This window comes from Lactuca serriola, chromosome 7 (genome assembly GCF_051521515.1).
Source record: "Lactuca serriola cultivar US96UC23 chromosome 7, Lser_US96UC23_V15, whole genome shotgun sequence".
In the NCBI taxonomy this organism is placed as follows: Eukaryota; Viridiplantae; Streptophyta; class Magnoliopsida; order Asterales; family Asteraceae; genus Lactuca; species Lactuca serriola.
Window position 1 is genome coordinate 191884292 of NC_136414.1, and position 21095 is coordinate 191905386.

General features: G+C 39.7%; 1 protein-coding gene across 1 annotated transcript; it reads right to left on the bottom strand.

The window, feature by feature from the left end:
* Window positions 1-16617: 16617 nt before the first annotated feature.
* LOC145061519 (G-type lectin S-receptor-like serine/threonine-protein kinase At4g27290) lies at window positions 16618-20546 on the bottom strand. Its single transcript, XM_079009024.1, has 7 exons — window positions 19219-20546; window positions 18635-18772; window positions 18349-18491; window positions 17939-18149; window positions 17619-17856; window positions 17382-17532; window positions 16618-17230 (listed from the first exon to the last, which is right to left on the bottom strand). Exons 1-7 carry the CDS (start codon window positions 20480-20482, stop codon window positions 16925-16927), a joined length of 2451 nt encoding a protein of 816 aa, XP_078865150.1. The 5' UTR covers window positions 20483-20546; the 3' UTR covers window positions 16618-16924.
* Window positions 20547-21095: the final 549 nt, after the last annotated feature.

The window sequence follows — 21095 nt, forward strand, 5'->3', positions numbered from 1 at the left end:
TTCCCATAGAATTTGTCCACTCCTTAATATAAGGCAATCCATAGCCCAAATTGCAGTTATCTTATAATTACAATTCCAGTCCCTTAAATTTAATTAATCTCTTTTAGTCACAAAACTAATTACCAATTAATTCTTGACTAATATTAATTTAAACAATATGATTTCTCCTTTAATATATTATTCTTATAATATATTAATAAATCATATTTAATCCTTTATCTCCATAATTCATCCTATCAAGTTGCTTTGGTGAAGGCAACCCAAAAGGACCATGCACCATCGGGTCAAGTACATACCAAAATAGTTATAGACTTAGACACTAATCCAACAGTCTCCCACTTGGATAAGTCTAATAACTATTATGCGTATGACTTCAGATCCAGATCTGCAATCGTAGCTTTCCAAAGCCGCTGTCAACTCTGATCCTATCAGATATGTGTGTCCTTTAGATGAGGGATCATATATCCCTCCATTCTAGATATCGTATGAGATATGATTTCAAATCATTCTCTTTGTACTATTTCTCGACTTCCGATTTATGACGACTAACTAATTGACCAAATCAAATTAGCCCTAGCCCGGCCGAGCATTTATGTTTGTCATCACTAAATCATCGAGGGGCCCAAAGATATCGCTTTTATCCTTCTTTGAATAAAAGGAACGGATAAACTTTGATTCAATGCTCGCTTGCACTCACTCACTGAATCACACACAACAATATGTTTTATGACACCAAGTTACTGGTGCGTTTACATATTATCAATGTGCAACCGATTTGCAAGATACAACTCACACATCTCAGTTTCGAGAATATAAGATGTTTTCGTCTCACCAATCACTCGTGATACAATTCATGGAGTGATCCAAGTGAGCGTGGGTTTAATCCAATGCTCAAATCATATTCATAAGCACTCATGAACGTTGCAGCAAACATTTGCTTATGTCTAATACTCTTTTAGACAATCCACACACCAATTCACGACAGTCTTCATTCATACCTACTTCCAACATATGAACGACTGTGTCCCGTTCGAATAATTTGATTGTTCTTAATCAATTAAATTATTCAGGAAGTCAAAACATGCAAAGTGAAACACAAGAATAATACTAATCCCATATGGCCTCATCCCTTTGAGCATAAATAAAACACATTTTATTTATCACCATATCGATTACTCATTATTTGTCGTTTCGGGTAATCAACTTCTTACTTGAATTATTACACTTGCCCTATGCTCTTAGCATGCACACAATGTTTACCTATGGTTCTTACTTTGTGAAATAGATCACATTGAACACATTTCCAATCATTCTCATTTCACAACTCCTAATCCATTTTATAAATGTAAGAATATCAATTCTTGCCACTTATAGAATATGCTAGATTCTAACATTTTATGCAACGATCCTTTTGTAATATCACTGCACCAAAGTCACAAAGACTATTGCCAATGAAATTACAAAGTCCCCTATCGGAGATTGTTACAAGACAATTCCATAGATGTGATGTCTCTCACTCAAAGTACATTCCTTTAAACATCCTTTTTCATAAAAGTTTCTAATCTAGACACAAATTTTCAATATTTAATTCCCAATATGGACACGTTTCCATATTTTCCATATGACAACTCATTCTTAATAGAATCTTATCTATTCATAATAATGTCGATATGGTCCATCCAATATGGAAACATTTCCATATTTTCCAATACTATACTTCCAACTACTCATAAGCGATCAATCCTCGGTGAACTTTGGATTGTCCTTTGATAGTTGTTTAATTATTTTGGTCAAAAACCGATTCTAGTCCTTTTTCCCTCTAAATGCGCTAAACATTTGGAAAATTTTAGAATGGTCAAATATTATAGCATTTGCAATCGATCCTTTACCCGAAGCGTATGGGACACGGTGCAAAATGTCTTACATAAAGATTTGATACTTTATCAATCTTTTGCCATAATGTTTTATTTGCTATGTTCTCAAAATTCGAATTGTGAAGATGAATGTCGTAATCATAATCAAAATTTTAAAAACACACTATATACTTTTGACTAAATTTATTAACATTCCACAACCTAAGCCTTTAGATTTGAAATGAAGCATAATATTCTCTCCCTTAATTATAGCAAAACAATTATTCCATCCTTACAACTTTGCAAAGAATGACTCTTGTTTTCTATAATTAATATTGCCAACTTGCAATACATTCCTTAATAATCATACAATCATAACATTTATGCTCCCACTATCATGATGATTATTATAAAACATAACACTTATGCTCCCACTAGCTTCGACATGTATTCATAAACATTTTAACTTTCAGAAAAACAATACCTATTGAATTTCTTAAGTCCATGTTTCTAATACTTAGTGCTTTGATAATCTTTTATCAAAGCTTCTTGAACTTATACACCTTTGCCTTAGATAGTTCATATGTGTGTCTAAACAATTAAGACTAATTGCCAAACCTCACAACTCAAATCATGGAAAGGGATACCGTAACCATAATCAAATTTGAGAATGCAATTTTACAATCACTATCTTTTTAAAATCTTTCTTAGTGAAAGCATTTCCTCATAATCATTTTCATGAAGGAGGAAATCTTATGACACTTAGATTTAAACGGTGTATGTGTTCCTATCCATGTGAATTTGTTAAAACCAAAGTTTACGACAAATTCAAACTCATATGGACCGAACTTTCTTAATCTTGATTTCTTGCCTTATGGTAGCACAACTGCCCACCATGTCTTCCAAGTAGTTAAGCAGTTCACCTTTGCCTATCAAAGTATTTTCCATTGATCAAGGTCCTTGCCTTTTATGCATTCAAACGAGAACTCATAGGACTTATATGCACAATTAACTCAATTGGAATGGCATAGAAAACAAAATAGTGTTAACACGATACGTTGTAAACCTCAACTTGTGTGCTAGTGATGATCGATAAGGTTTATTTGATTTGTTCTTGAAACCTTTCAAGACCATTAAGACTCCCACTAACTCCTTGACATATAAGATTCTCTTGTCAATAACCATTTCTTGACAAACAAATATTCAAGAGTTAGTATAGCTTTTATCAAAACACTTCATAAATTGGTCCTAGTTGGTCTTTGTCTTATCCAAGACATCACAGCTTTCCACATTTGATGAATGTTATAAACCTTCTTAATACTTTTTCACTCAATGTCACAATCTTAACTTTAAGACTTGTTATTGGAACGAAGTATGATTGACTTCTTGATTTAACCATTTCTTCAATCCTTGATTCCTCTTCTTAAACATACAATTGTACTAAGACTCACTTAGAGGATCAATTGAGATATGGTTCTTAATCATTAAGACCTATCATAAAGCATAAAAGCTACTCTCCCTTCTTCTTAGAATGGAGAAACTTTTATCTTTCTGCCTACATGATTCTTCTTATTCATTTTGCTATTGATTTAAACCTTTTTAATCAATTTCGGATTACACTTAATCTCATAAGTATAATCATATTTACTAAACTTTTAGTAAACCATGACGAATATCTTGTTAATCTTATGGTGGACTTTGCCTAACACACAACTTTGTGTACTCGATCTCCTAGTCGTTCACTTGACACTTTGTCAATGAATTAGTCTAATTTCCAAATATGAAATTTCTCATTCTTCGTGCAACCAAGTTGCATGATTCCAAATTTCTGTCCAATTGAAACTTGGGCGATGAGAAACTCTCCCTATTTGGTAAATTCTCGACTTTTCCATAATTAAGAATCATATCCATTTGTTGTAGAAATATGCAAACACCAATTTTCATAACGATTTCATTGCAAGGAAATAAACAAATAAATAAATAAGTCAAACAAAAATTTATTTTATTTATAAAAGCAGCGGAAAACATTTGTCCTTACAATGAAAAACCCATTGAAAACTATGTATTTCAAAAGGAAAATTTCTAACAACTCTATCATAACTATCTAAGCTCAAAATCTAATCTTTAAGTCCATGCGATCAAGATCCATTCCTTGTGATTAGATTCATCTTGCTCTTTCACCAAGCTTCCTTTCTTTTCACCGATCCTGCAACACATTCAAATGCAATCTTATCACATCATGTATTAAGAATCAATGAATAGGAACTTAACGGAGTTAGATAGTGGATTTTTACCTGAAGCCCAGCCATACTCTTTGACTCTCCCATTTTCTGGACTCTTCAGGCTCTTTGGGCAGACTTGTATCCAACGCCCTTTCTTTTGGCAGCAAACGCAGGTCGGTTCTCCTAGAACGTCCTCGGAAGCATGGTCGGTTGACTTTCCCAACAAATACGCTCCATTGCTTCGCCAAATCATTTCTGATTCAGCAGCAATGAGCATGTAAGTTAGGTCAATGAGGTTGTCGTCATGATCCATCATATAATATTTTCTTTTGAACTCATTATATGATTCAGGAAGTGACTGCAAAACCCAATTCACAGCCAACTCATACATATATATAATGTTAGACTTTTAATGTTATATATAGTATAGGGTGTATTTTACACTTTTAGAATACTATGTGGTTAAATTTAACAATTACTCTTTTAATTCAATTAAATTGTAAACCAAAACTTTTATGGATTTATTAAACCTCATTTAATTATATACCTTAATTAATTAATAAAACCATAAGGGTGTGATTTGAACTTTTCAAAAACAATACTAGGGTTTTAGCATTTAACATTCCTAAATTAAACTTTTAATCAATTTTTAAATTCCAAAACTTGAGGGCAAGTTTTGAAACATTTCAAAACATTTGGATTAGAATTTAAATATACATCAAAATTAAACTTTTAATCAAAATTTAAATTCCAAAACTTGAGGGCAAGTTTTGAAACTTTTTTCAAAACATTAGGGTTTCAACTATTTAAATTTCAAAACTAAAACTTTTGAGTTCAAATTTAAACTATAAAACCTAAAGGGGAAAAATTGAAACTTTTCAAAGCACAAGGATCAAATAACAAATAATCTAAATTAACATTTAATCACATAATTATCCATATTTGATTTATTTAATGATTTCTTGCAAAATAATTTACCAATTTCATCAAAATAATTAATCAATTATCACATAAGGAAACAAATATTTTATTAATTGATAAATATCTTCAATTAGATCAAGAATATACTCATATATATCATAAAATCGGATTTATATTGATCTAATATCATAAAGGCAAGTATCTCAAAGATAAACAGCAAGAAATCCCAAAAATAGCTTCATCTGACGCTCGAAGTCGCCGAGTACCCCCATGGACTCGCCGAGTAGGGGCAACTCGCCGAGTCCACAGTGGGACTCGCTGAGTCCATCATGCAGAACCACAAAAACAATTTTTTTCAACATACAAGGCATCAATACAATAGAAACCAATCAAGGCTCTAATACCACTGATGGGTTTTGGACATAAGAACATCCTATGTGCTCATACAAACCCTAATGCTTGGATCTAGGTTTCTCTATTGTACATGCAAGTTATCCAAGACTATAACCCCTAATTCTAGCATACAAGTAATCATATTAACATAAGAATGGGTTTAAGACATTACCTTTATTGTTATGTAGCAATAACAATCCAATTCCTCCTTGTATTGACTTTAGAAAGCTTAGAGTCACAAATATCACTCCTCTAATGGTTCACAAACACCAAAAGCAAGAGGATGGAGGCTGCCCTAAAATGTGTGAAACCCTAGAAGGATGCTTAGCCACGTTTTTGGGTCATAAGGGATCTATATATATAGGAGGCTATTAAGGTTATCTAACAAGGAAACCCTAAATTGGATTCTTAAGCCCTAAGCAACCCATAGATTCCTTTCCTTAAGGCCTTGGACGATTTCCTCATGGGCTTTCCCATAGAATTCGTCCACTCCTTAATATAAGGCAATCCATAGCCCAAATTGCAATTATCTTATAATTACAATTCCAGTCCCTTAAATTTAATTAATCTCTTTTAGTCACAAAACTAATTACCAATTAATTCTTGACTAATATTAATTTAAACAATATGATTTCTCCTTTAATATATTATTCTCATAATATATTAATAAATCATATTTAATCCTTTCTCTCCATAATTCATCCTATCAAGTTGCTTTGGTGAAGGCAACCCAAAAGGACCATGCACCATCGGGTCAAGTACATACCAAAATAGTTATGGACTTAGACACTAATTCAACAGTATCTGGGGAACTCACTAAGCTTCGTGCTTACGGTTTTCAGTTTTGGTTTCATGTACTTCCGGTAGCGGAGGGGAGAGCTCGGGGTGATCGCATGGCACACACCATAGACTAGACAGTCTGGGAATGTTTTACTCTGATAATGAACATGTGTTTTGGGAATTAATACTCTGATTATGTTTTGGATTGACGATATTGCTTTAAGTAATGTTTTATTAAAAGAAATTTCTAGTCTTGAATTTTGGGTCGTTACAGTCGGTATCCTGGTATATAGGATAATGCTATGTTAGTGACCGGTTAGGTCGGTATCCTGGTTATAGGATGTTGCTATGATTAGTGATATGTTAGATTGGTTTGACTGTTATGTACATGCTAGCGTATGATATTTATGTGCACATGATTTTTTGATTGGGGTTGGGTTGAGGCGAATCTGCTTTGTGGTGAAGGCCAACATACCCTGGACGGACCGGGTAGACTGCAGACCTAGGAGGGCATATTAATTAGGTCGAAGTCCCGGCGAGCAGTCTGGATAGGCTAAAGGCCCTAAGAGGTGGTCCATATGTGCCAAAGGCTCGGAGAGCGGTTCAGATAGACTGAAGGTCTGCAAGGCGGTCCAGTCAGTCGGATGGCTCAGTACGCATAATGTTTGTTTATATGATATTGATATGGTTTGTATGGCGTTGGTATTTTAGGGGAAACTCACTAAGCTTCGGTCTTATAGTTGTTGATTATGTTTCAGGTACTTCTGATTATCGCGGGAAGAAGAAGGCGTGATTGTGCACCTCCTTATGTTTATTATGATTTGATTTTGGGATACTCTGACATTAAACCATTCTGAAAATATATTTGTAATAATTATCAGTTTTTGAATGATTTAAAAAGTTTTAAATTGGCTTGATTTTTATGGGTGTTACATCTCCTCCATGGTAATCAATAACTCATGGTAGAGTTAGAAGGAGAGTATCACGTGCATTGTATAATGTCACGATGGATTCATTGCAAACATCCATATCCAATTGAATGGGTCATCTCATATATCGAACAACAAAATTTGTATAATCATTACTATCGTTCTAGTTTTAATGGCTAAATATGTATATTATCGTTCTAGTTTTAATATTTGAGAATTAATCAAAATTATGAAACATTGATTAATTATGTACGATTGTTTTGGATTTGTAATAATATTTATCTTTATTAATTACCGACTACTCTGCGTCGAAGGTACACATCCTCAAGCCTGCAATATCAAGGCGACCAAGACCAAGCATCGATGTGCAATCCAACGTCACAAAATCGACAATGTCTTGTTCCATATCGCAAATATGGCTAGAGCGTGAATCACTTGCCTTGGGATTGTAAGTTCCAACATTAATCCGAGCTTTTAAACCTGTACGAACAAGCTCTTCTCCAACGACGAAACAAATATGGTAGATCTAATGAACGCCATTGGCAAACTCAGGGTGTTCAATCAACTTGTCCATAATACGAACGACACCTACACGAAGAACGCATTTTATATTTTTAGTCACCTTGCCCAACTCAACTTTTTGTCTCATCAAATTACGGTCACTTACATCCCTATCCCATTTAAAACCAGTCAAAGATCCAAGAAAAACCGGAAACCAGAGTTACTATGCTAATTAAGCATGTTATGCTGAGTCATCGTGTAACGCCCCAAAAATTACGGTCCAAAATTTTCTTTTAAAAACATTATTAATTCATAGTTAAGTCATTCAAACTTGCAAAAAGGGTTTATATTACAAATCATAGTCTCATTCCAAACACTTGTTTAATTATCATAGTAAAACATCCCAGGTTAACTTATCATGGTGTGTGCACTGCAACCCTCCTGAGCTCCTTCTCTGAAACTGGATACCTGAAACCAAAACTGAAAACCGTAAGCACGAAGCTTGGTGAGTTCCCCAAATACCACATACCATACAAACCAACAGATCCATACATGCCATACATAGCCAAGAGCCATAGATAACCAACATATCCATAATCAGGTAAGGGGCTATGTGCCAAACATAGTCTAGCCAAGATGTTATGTGCCAAAGATAGTCTTGCCAAGGTGTTATGTGCCAAACATAGTCTTGCGGTTATGCCACAGGCCGCACGTGGTCTTCCTGTTCAAGCATGGGGCCACTCCCTGGGTCTTACAGACAGGTACCAAGGGCCACCCCTTAGTCTTTCATGCAAGTATCACAAAGACAATTATACATACTACTCTAATAGGCTACTCCACATGTAGTGTGCCAGGAGCCACCTCTTGGTCTTTCATACACAATGGCATACAGTGCGCCAGGAGCCACCTCCTGGACTTTCATACATATTGCCTAGGGCTAACCCCCGAGTCTTCCTATCATACATAAGAACAAATTGAGTGCCAGGAGCCGCCTCCTGGCCTTTCATGCATAATGCCTAGGGCTAACCCCCTCGGTCTTCCTATCATACCTAATAACATATTGTGTGCCAGGAGCCGCCCCCTGGTCTTTCATGCATAAACTAAATAGGCCGGCAGTGGTGCCTTAGACCCATACAAACAGTGAGGAGACTCACCTCGCACTACTGAACTTTGCTGATAATCCTCTAGCTGCTGACCGACAACCCTCTGAACCGCTGCTCCACTAGCTCCACTAGCTACTAGTACCAACATAACTCTTAGTTCCAACTGAACTCCATAAGTCAAACTAAGTCAACTACGGTCAAAGTCAAAGTCCTGGTCAAAGTCAACCTTCCAGGTCAACCCTACTCGTCGAGTCTGCCTACTGACTCGCCGAGTTCATATACTCAAAGTCCTTCCATTCGCGACTCGACTCGCCGAGTCCACCGATTTCCGAGTCATGTCCTGTCCAACTCACTGAGTCTCCACTCGACTCACTGATTTGAGTCTTAACTCAAAGGGTTTAGGGTTTCGCGACCTGACTCGCCGATTCCAAGAACAAACTCGCCGAGTCCAAGGCAAACTTCAACAGACTCGCCGAGTTGTTCTTCTAACTCGTCGAGTTCCTGCCCAACTTCATCCAACTCGCCGAGTTCACCCATGTGACTCGTCGAGTCGCTTCAGCTCTTAAACCATGCAGTGGCTTTTCGAGCCAAACAGGGGCTCCAACTTATAGATCCACTCTCCCAAAGCCCATTCCACATGTAAAGTTGCGACCTTTACGTGTAACTAAGGAGATTTATGCTAAACACACCACAAACTAGGGTTTAAGACAACCATGCTTCACCTACACTCTCAAGGCTGATACTTTATGGCTCTCTGGGCCGAGACACAACTGGAGCTGAAGGGATTCAGCTTGGGGACGTCCAAACCCAAAATGTATCATACTTGGTCCAAAATCTCATAAAGAGGGACATGAAATGATCAAAAAATTATCAAGGCAAGGAAGGAACTTGATTACAAAAATGAGTAGCTAAAGAGATGAATCTTCTAGATCCACAACCTTCCTCTTGAACCCTCAACTCCTTCTTCTCCTTCTAGGCTTCAAGAACACTCCAACTCTTCAACAATGGCTCACACACTCAAAGAGAGCACTAGGGTTTCGTGGAATAGCTTTTGGACAATGGGGGCTACAAATGAGGCTGATAAAAGGAGAATGAGATGCTTAAATAGGGCACCAAGCCCAGAAATTAGGGTTTTCCAACCCATACCTGACTCACCGAGTCAGTCCCTCCGACTCGCCGAGTCGATCACTTAAACCCCGACACGGGTCCCGCTCCAACTCGCCGAGTTCACCCATGGACTCGACGAGTTGACCCCTTTAACTTAGGGTTTTTCCTTTCCTTTCTTGGTCTTTCTGATTCTAGGTGTTACAACACTCCCCCACTTAAACTAGACTTCGTCCTCGAAGTCTGTCACAGCCAACTACCTTACCATATGGTCGCCACTTACCATAAGATGCACACTTCCCCCTTTCGATCCAAACCTTGAAGATGCTATCTTCAGAATAACCCGTTACTTGCAACCTTCGAGTACAACACTTAATCTAACCGGTAGTCATACCAATACTCCTGATACACCTACCCTTGATTCGCAAGGGGTTTACTCTTTCACCCTACACTGTCACTGGCCTTACTAAGGCATTTTCCATGAACAACAATCTTCCTAATTCCTTCAAGGACCAAACCTCTGCCGAAACCGCATTCTCGACACTTACAGTGCCGACCGTCAAACCAGTACTCAAAGGATAATACCTATACAATGCTCTAACACTGAAAGCTCCACCCAATCGTGTGAATTCAGACAATCCTGCGGGTAGCAGATTCCTCTCTGCTACGTTTCGGGCTCAGCCGAAAACGGCGCCACCAAGCCAAATCCATTACTATGAGATCATCCGATCCCGCGATGAGCAGCTTAACATCATCCGATCGGCTCACGACTTTTCAACCTGAATCCTTTACCATCATTCCTGCTTGTAGTCCTGTTGACTCCCATCCGCCTACCGGATGAACCGAGACCCGCCTGGTCCCAACCGGTCCACCATTACCCAAAATACCAGTCTCCCCCATGCTACCTCGAAGATACAGGGCCTCGCCCGCCCTCCATGAACTAAGCTACTAATCAATGCCACGGCTTACCCGCAGTCTTGTGCCACTCTTGGTCTCCAATGACCTACCATCTTCCAGACCCATCACAATACGGCCCGCTCACATCCGGGCGGCTGCCCCGTCCTGAAGTTATCTACCTGAAAACCCCACCACTGAGTCATACACCTGATACATCCACTCTAACGAATAGGGACCGACGAATACTACGGGCCACTCCGTAGTCTTACAACACTTCTACGTTGTCAGCCAACCAAAGCTACGGGCCACCGCGCAGTCTTGCTAAACCAGTGCTACGGGCCACACCGTAGCCTAACCATACTCACATACGATTGCTACGGACCACACCGCAGTCTTACTAATCTAATGCTACGGGCCACACCGCAGTCTTACTAAGCTAATGCTACGGGCCACACCGTAGTCTTACTAACTATCCTCACACACGATTGCTACGAACCACACCGCAGTCTTACTATCTGAGCACTGGTGAATGCTACGGCCATCCGGTAGTCTGACAATACCTTACCACACCGACTACTTGCTACTGGATGCTGCGACTAACCCACAGTCGATCATACAAGCACAATCCAGTACCCCCAAGTGGTACTCATGTCCCAAATGGAACTCCCAACCGATTCCTCTGTAATCTGCGACCAGACATTTTGAGAATGAGGTCCCACAATTGGCAAGTTTTCCCAACTTCCAATTTACACTGTCCTCCATTCGTACAGCCACATGGGCCGTCTTTCTTCCTAATAGGAGAGCAAAACTTATCCTAGTTTCAAAACCCCTTCTACTCCCATAACCTGATTGCTTCTCCCCCACTTAGCTTCAGCTAAGTCTTTACTGCACGCGAAAACCTGAATATTTCCATTCCTTCCTTCCTTACACGATAGGCATGATAACCACCATCGCTCTATCCCTGCTAGCGATGCGTCTCTAGCCCACACCAAATACCGTATGATTATCGAATACTAGATGAACACCTCCCACATCCCTGATACTGAAAATCCCCTGAGCTCCGACTAGTGTCCTTATGGTCCGAATAACTACTGCCCAGGGCAAACTCCTCGGTGGTAAGACACTTCCTTTAATGCTTCCAACAGTTATCCCAAATGCCAAGACTAGAGCCATCAAACCCTGATGATGGTGGCTGACTACTCCCTGAACCATTTTCAGCCGTAACTGAGATGATACTGGACACTTCGCACCCGAAGAGAAAGATGACCTACACTAGCTACTAATAGCTCCTGGTATGCAATTGGCATAACGATTCCAAATACAATCCGAATACAAACAGAGAGACAACTCATTCATACTATCCCCTGAGTCCAGGGTAAGAACTTCCCTAATTCACACAGAAGTGAAAATAGCCATAGATACGTACCTGCAACATTCCCTGCTGTAATCCAGATCTCCCTCATCTGTCACTGCAAGGCCCTACCCTCTCGCCCATCCGTAATCCTCATAATCGTCGGGGTCGACGCACTCCCTGCTCCTCCCCTCATTTTCGGGCAGTCGGTCCTCTTGTGGCGCACCTGATTGCAGTGAAAACATAATGGGCTTGCCCCCTGTGGGCAGTCCCTGCTGACATGACCATCACTGCCACACTTGTAGCAACCGGAACCCCTGGAATGACACACTCCCTCGTGCGGTTTCCCGCACGTGCTGCACTGACTTCGGCCCTACCGACTTACTAATCGCTGATCTGAAGTCTTGGGTCTCGTCCCGGGACCCTCCAAAGTGTACGTCTGATCTGACCTCCTCTTCGCAATGTGCTCCAGATCGATCTCCCTTTCTCGAGCTCTGGAAATCATAGAGCCTAGGTTCGGGCATGCCGAGAAGCTAACATGCTCCCGAATATCCGCTCTCAACATGTCATGATAGCAGGTCCTCTGCATCTCATCATCTCCTGCATATTGAGGCACTAATAAGGCCCTCTCCCGAAACTTGGAGGTAATCTCTGCCACCGACTCTATCGTCTGTCTCATGTCTAGGAACTCTCTGGCCAGCTACTAAAGCTCCACTACCGGCGCAAACTCCGCCCTAAACCTGGTCACAAAGTCCGACCAGGTCATAGCCTCGACGACCGAGGCTCCCAATGAGTCACCAACTGACTCCTACCAATCTCTAGCTCTGTCTCTCAAACATCCCGCCGCAAAGCGGACCTTCGACCCCTCCAGAGAGAAGCTCGTCAACTGTATAGACTCAATATCTGCGATCCATCTTCAGGCAGCAATGGGGTCCTTCACCCCGTGAAAATCCGGCGCACCACACCCTCTGAAGTCCTTGAAGGACGGCGTGCGCGTACTCGCCTGGCCAGACGCCAAATCACTCCTAAAAGCTCGGAGGCGATCCTCCATCAGCTCAATGATCCCCTCCTTGATCGACCCGAAAATGATCGGGGTCGCCTCAAGGATGCTTATCGTAATCTCAGATGCGATGAACTCGCGCAACCCATCGTCAACTTGTTCGGATCCCGCGCCCGAACCTGATCCTGAACCGGATCCTGACCCTCCTGCTCCGTTTCGCGTGGTCGCCATGCTGAAAATACACGCGTAAATGTCAGGATCATACATACTCCCGAGATGTCTAACATACTTTCCTAGGTTCCCGGTCTCATCTTGGCCTTTCTCGAATCGAGTACGGATCCTCTGCTTTCAGTAGTACGGGCCCATACTACCTTCCACATCTATCAGTACTTTCCTCAAGAACTGCTTCGACTCCACCAGGTCCCTTTCTCTACTACTACACCTCTCAGCACTATCTCATCCTAGGCTTACCTAGGAAAACCTCTGACTCAACTCAAACCAGTCCTCAGCTGCTGAAGGCCTCCCTGTGATGCCAATTAGCCATCACCTGAATACTATCACATGTGGCGAGGCTCAGATAATTCTTCGAGTAAAAGTCTCGTCCCTACAACGGTTAGACTCAAACGAGAGTTGCGCGATAGGGCCAAATCCAGCACTCTAAGATTATTCGACCCTGATCACATGTGACGTGACGTATTCACCTAATGGATAACTCCCATCACTCAGAATCCCTCAATGCACAAAGCAAGCAGCATTCAGACAAGGGAAAATCTAACCATAACATACTCAAGCAATCAAAATCTCATATCAGGAATTTGTACTAGCATGCAGCACAACTCATAAACTCGGGCATAACCTAAATAGGCTATCGTACTACTGTCTAACCAGCACTATCATGCAGCTCAAAGCACATATAACAGGCACATAAGGCATCCTCCCTAGATCCTTAGTCTTAATCTAGCATGTTGTTCTACCAGCTGATAATCACAACATAAACTTATATGGGTATTTGGGGTACTTACTTGAGCTCGGCTGATTGCATGCACAACACCCTTTTCTCTTTCCAAGTTCATTTTTGCTTTTTCTAAAACCATTTTCTTTCCTCAAAAATCCTTTTATCATTATGGTCTTTCTTTTGAAAATTTTATACCACTTCCACAGTTTGAGTTTAGACACACACGAGAGTGTGCCCGAATCAAACTAAGGCTCTGATACCAACTTGTAACGCCCCAAAAGTTATGGTCCAAATGTTTCTTTTAAAAACATTACTAAGTCATAGGTAAGTCGTTCAAACTTGCAAAAAGAGTTTATATTACAAATCATAGTCTCATTCCAAACACTTGTTTAATTATCAGAGTAAAACATCCCAGGTTAACTTATCATGGTGTGTGCACTGCAACCCTCCCGAGCTCCTTCTCCGAAACTGGATACCTGAAACCAAAACTTAAAACCGTAAGCACGAAGCTTAGTGAGTTCCCCAGATACCACATACCATACAAACAAACTGATCCATACATGCCATACATAGCCAAGAGCCATAGATAACCAACATATCCATAATCAGGTAAGGGGCTATGTGCCAAACATAGTCTGGCCAAGGTGTTATGCAAGGCGCTATGTGACAAACATAGTCTTGCAGTTATGCCACGGGCCGCACGTGGTCTTCCTGGTCAAGCCTGGGGCCACTCCCTGGGTCTTACAGACAGGTGCCAAGGGCTACCCCCTAGTCTTTCATGCAAGTATCACAAAGACAACTATACATACTACTCTACTAGGCTACTCCGCATGTAGTGTTCCAGGAGCCACCTCCTAGTCTTTCATACACAATGGCATACAGTGCTCCAGGAGCCACCTCCTGGTCTTTCATACATATTGCCTAGGGCTAACCCCTAGGTCTTCCTATCATACATAAGAACATACTGAGTGCCAGGAGCCGCCTCCTGGTCTTTCATGCATAATGCCTAGGGCTAACCCCCGGGTCTTCCTATCATACCTAATAACATACTGTGTGCCAGGAGCCGCCCCCTGGTCTTTCATGCATAAACTAAATGGGTCGGCATTGGTGCCTTAGACCCATACAAACAGTGAGGAACTTTGCTGATAATCCTCTGGCTGCTGACCGACAACCCTCTGAACCGCTGCTCCACCAGCTACTAGTACCAACATAACTCTTAGTTCCAACTGAACTCTATAAGTCAAACTAAGTCAACTCTGGTCAAAGTCAAAGTCCTGGTCAAATTCAACCTTCCAGGTCAACCCTACTCGCCGAGTCTGCCTACTGACTCGCCGAGTTCATATACTCAGAGTCCTTCCATTCGTGACTCGACTCGCCGAGTCAACCCATGACTCGCCAAGTCCACCGATTTCTGAGTCATGTCCTGTCCAACTCACTGAGTCTCCACTCGACTCACTGATTTGAGTCTTAACTCGAAGTGTTCGGGGTTTCGCGACCTGACTCGCCGAGTCCAAGGCAAACTTCAACAGACTCGCCGAGTTGTTCTTCCAACTCGTCGAGTTCCTGCCCAACTTCATCCAACTCGCCGAGTTCACCCATGTTACTCGCCGAGTCGCTTTAGCTCTTAAACCATGCAGTGGCTTTTCGAGCCAAACAGGGGCTCCAACTCATAGATCCACTCTCCCAAAGCCCATTCCCCATGTAAAGTTGCGACCTTTACGTGTAACTAAGGAGATTTTTGCTAAACACACCACAAACTAGGGTTTAAGACAACCATCCTTCACCTACACTCTCAAGGCTGATACTTTATGACTCTCTGGGCCAAGACACAATTGGAGCTGAAGGGATTCAGCTTGGGGACATCCAAACCCGAAATGTATCATACTTGGTCCAAAATCTCATAAAGAGGGACATGAAATGATCAAACAATTATCAAGGCAAGGAAGGAACTTGATTACCAAAATGAGTAGCTAAAGAGACGAATCTTCTGGATCCACAACCTTCCTCTTGAACCTTCAACTCCTTCTTCTCCTTCTAGGCTTCAAGAACACTCCAACTCTTCAACAATGGCTCACACACTCAAAGAGAGCACTAGGGTTTCGTGGAATAGCTTCTGGACAATGGGGGCTACAAATGAGGCTGATAAAAGGAGAATGAGATGCTTAAATAGGGCACCAAGCCCGGAAATTAGGGTTTTCCAACCCAGACCTGACTCGCCTCGCCGAGTCGGTCCCTCCGACTCGACACGGGTCCCGCTCCAACTAGCCGAGTTCACCCATGGACTCGACGAGTTGACCCCTTTAATTTAGGGTTTTTTCTTTCCTTTCTTGGTCTTTTTGATTCTAGGTGTTACACATTGAGCATCTCAAAACCGACCAATGATCCAAGAAAGACCGAAACCACATTTACTATTCATAAGCATGTTGTGCTTTACATATGTAAATTAATAAGAAATTTATTTTTGAAGGGATAACGTTTAAGTATTAGAAATAAAAATATATAAATGTTAAGTCCAAGTCAAAAATAATGGGCCCCATTTAAAACAAACTATTTATGCCTATACTTTTCAAACTAACTTATTTATATCAATACATTTGAAACTAACACATTTCGATCAATACATAGAATATCTTTATTAGAAAACTCCAATTAACACATGGTTTTTTGTGTTGAAAAATAGACTTTCATAGTTTTCCAACCATATAAGATACATGATTTTTGAACAACCGGATCCAAAACAGAACTTTCACAATTTTCCAACCACATGATTTTTGAACTACTCGATCCAAATTACTAGTTGGAAAAATATAGCATTTCTCATTTGTTCATATGCGGTTTAGCTCTCGTATCAATGAGTTTGTTGACAGTTTTTTAAAGAAAAAAGCAACCACTACCAGGATCCACTTGTGATTTTTCTATCTACCATCTACCTCCGTAATAGTTAAGTTATTGATTGAACCATCTGGATAAGTTCTTGAAGGGAAAGCAGCTACAAGTAATTCCCTTCCCAAGAAAAAAGCTGGTGGCTTAGGTTGCGATAATGAACCCTCACCTCCCAACATTAGAATTACAGATGACATGTTTGGCCTATCTGCAGCATTTTGTTGAACACATAACAACCCCACTTTAATTGATCTTATCACTTCAGATGGATGGCAGGATTCAGCTAACCTTTCATCAACCAGTTCCATTGACCTTCCTTCGTTATATAGACTCCATGCCTGAATATAACATAGTAATTAATAGTTAGCAGCAGTGGCTAGAGTAGATTACTATTTGCAAACGCATCATGGGCTAGTGGTAATCATATTGTATAAACACTCCATAAATGGAGTGTACTCAGGTTCGAATCTTACAGTCTATCGAACTTACGTGTCCAATTAGATTATTATCATGTTCAGGATGGATAAATCCCCAGTTTCTCTTCCCACTCACAATCTCCAATACCAAAACTCCGAAGCTAAATACATCCGATTTTATTGAGAAAAGACCATTCAGTGCATACTCCGGGGACATGTAACCACTGCATGAATGATCATAATGCTTATGAGATTAGGTTAAGTAATGAATTCAAGAAAAATAGAACAAATTCAAAGTTTCATTACTTACTATGTGCCAACAACTCTCTTTGTTTTTGCATGGGTCTCATTTCCTCTAAAACTTCTAGCCATGCCAAAGTCCGATATCTTAGGGTTCATGTCTTTATCAAGTAAAACATTGCTAGCTTTAAGATCTCTATGGATGATTCTTAATCGTGAATCTTGATGTAGATAAAGAAGTCCTCGAGCAATTCCTTTGATAATGCTGAACCGCTTTGTCCAATCAAGGAGCAAGCTTCGTGTTCTATCTGTCCAACAATATGTTTAGTTCCTTAAATGAATCCAATGCCGGAAATTATGTAGTATATAGTATGCATGTATTATTCTAACCAAAAAGAAATGAGTCTAAGCTTCCATTTGGCATGTATTCATAGATCAACAGCTTTTCATCTCCATGTATGCAACAACCAAGGAGTTTCACAAGATTTCGATGCTGAAGTTTTGAAATGCAAATGACTTCATTTTTGAATTCATCAAGTCCTTGACTTGAAGTCTTGGAGAGACGCTTAACTGCAATCTCCAGTCCATCTTCTAGCAGACCCTAAAGATTAGTTACACCTTTTGTAATGTGAAAACAATAAAAGCTGCAAAGGTGATTTACATTTGTATCTCTATGTATAAGTGACATGCTTATACACTGCATAGTTTATTTCTTATTATAGGTAAGGAACGAAAATGCAAAATCCACATTATATGATTCAAATACAATATAATTGCAAAATATCGAGTACTATTATTACCTTATAAACTGATCCAAATCCACCCTCTCCAAGTTTGTTCTCAGGTGAAAATCTGGCAGTTGCATTTGCTATTGTAGAAAAGCTAAACAAAGGTAGCTCCATGGCTTCTTCTTGGAATTCAGAGACATTAATCAACAGTTTTCCTATGCAATAGAAACACAACAGACTTCACACTTAGAGATCAATCTAGTCAAAAGTTGTATCTATTCAAGTTACGTTTACTCTACTTCTGTTCTTTTTATTAGATTGCCAGCTATTTAACGGTTATATTGCTTAATTTTCTAACCTTCCTCCATTTGTTCACTACCATTCCTTTTTGTCCTTGCAAACCAGAACCATGTAGCGCTGAAGCCAAGGAGAAGACACCCCAAAAAGAGTACAATTAAGATGATTTTAATGTTTGCTCCACCCTTCTTGTCGACAACTGTATGATATAACATAGCAAAGATGTTAATTTAATGTCAAGTACCAACAAAGAAACAATTCCATTAAACATTTAAGTGGACTTTAAGGTATCTACAATGCATTTGAACTCTAAAATTTATTTGAACTCTAAAATTTAATGGGTTACAACATCTTCATTTCACTTTTTTATACAACTTTGCCATTTTTTCCTAAAAGAACATACAAAAGTTTATTGGAACATCTTTAAAAGAAATCGTTTATTTGTTATCATTTTCTATTAAAAATTAAAGTTCCATATTTTCCTATTGAATTCCATATCCATTCCCATTGAATGTTAACTACATTCAAGTCAATCATGTCATTTAACTATTCATTATGGATGCTCTTAGATGGAAAACTTTTTACCTCATTTCATATAGGATATCAGGTTTGATGATGAAAAAAAAACTAGCAATAGTTAGTTACCTAAATCAGAGGAAGCAATTCTTACAAAGATATCCTGACCACCATTGCTTTCAGGTATCTCTCTGATGTCCAAAAGTTCATTGAACCAAAGCAAGCAGCCACTTCCTTCAAATCTGATGTCAGTATTTGCATAAGCCATACAAGTACAATTTTTTAAGCATTCTGCTTCACATTCCTTTCTGCTCATGCTCCTGTTAAACCACGAAATTTGTGCATCTGGCAATTTCAGATTAGAATACTTGATAAACCCATCTGTTCCATTTTTGCAATCCAATGGTGTTCTCCTCACACAACCACCCGACCAAACTGCTATCTCCCAGCTCTTTTGGTTTCTCGGCATAAATCTTGTCTCATCCAAACAAGCACATGTCTGAAAGGTCGCAACACTGCAGCTTCCATAACCATTACACATGTTGTATGTATCACATATATCTTTTGGTAATACCATGAGTAGCTGCCATTTTTTATCTTCTTCTACCCACACCCAACGTTCTACCTCCCCCAATGGATTCAAAGTGAACCTCCATACTGCAGAACTATTATCAAGATTATAACTAAAAGCCATGATTGATTCATTATTCTGTGTAAAACTTATATTCCGGTTTAGTAAAGAATCCCTATCAAACCGTATACTTGACAGTGGCCAACGGAACTTGACCACCTCACCTTGTTTTAGTAGGTTCTGAGGATAGCTGCTTGTGTCAAGGCTCCATGAAAATTCACCTCGAGCTGGATCTTGGATACTCTTCCATGACGATAGAGACCATTCCTTACCAGTCAATAAATCTCTCCCATACTTCATGCCGGGTATATAAGTATCGGTTGGATGATCAAAACACTGCCAAATAACGTTTTCACTGTTTTTTTCATTGACAACCAGATTACCATTGTCGAGAAGCTTCGCAGTTGGGTTTTGTGATGATGTTGTGTTGGATGACCAAACTATACCGTTGATATTGTTGAAGAGGACGAGAGTTCCTGTGTCGGAGATCTTTAACATATTTGATGATGAAGGTGCGAGCGGGTCGTTTCTATTTGCGACCCAAACCACCGTTTTGAGAGAGATTTTCTTGTACCAAATACCAAGGTATCTGTTCTCAGAGCTACCTGGTCTAAAAAATCCCAGTTCGAAAACTCCGGTGGCTGAGACCAACGTGTCTCCATCTGTCAAGAACCGTGAATTCGAAATGATATCGAGTTCAGTAGCGTAGATTTTATGAAAGAAAAGTAAATAAAGAGGAAGAAACATAAGTGCTCCTTCCATTTGATCTTGTTTTATTCGCGATAATGATTCGTATTTACATCATATCAGAAACTAAGATAATACGATTATGCTTTGAGGTCCAATCAAATATCTTTTTTTATTTCATAAATCTTCTCACGTACGTCTATGCTTATGGCTTCGTAGCTTTTTGTTGACCGTTGACGTCGGCCATAATAACATTAATCATAATAGACTTATCAAACATTAATCCTATAGGCTTTATACTAAATAGTAAATACCAACCATCTAGTAAATTTTTCTTTTTATTTATAGCGGCAAAATATATTAAAAATCACCGTGAATTAGCAAGTAACTAAAATCTCTTAAGTTACCCGTATGTTTACACCAAGAAAAAAGACAATAAAATGATACTAACAGCTATACCATAGTAGGAGAAAGGGAAACTTTATTAAACACATTGCTGTTGCGGGCCTTCCAAATGCTCCAAATAAAATTGTAAACAATGGTGATTTTACAGTGGTGATGAGGTTCGACCTTTTCTTGGGACAGTTTTCCCATCTAGCTACAAAATCAAATAGAATCCACCAATGAAGAAAATTGTGGATCATCAGAACCACACTAGCTATTTCAGCACCCATTGTCTACTCTGTGG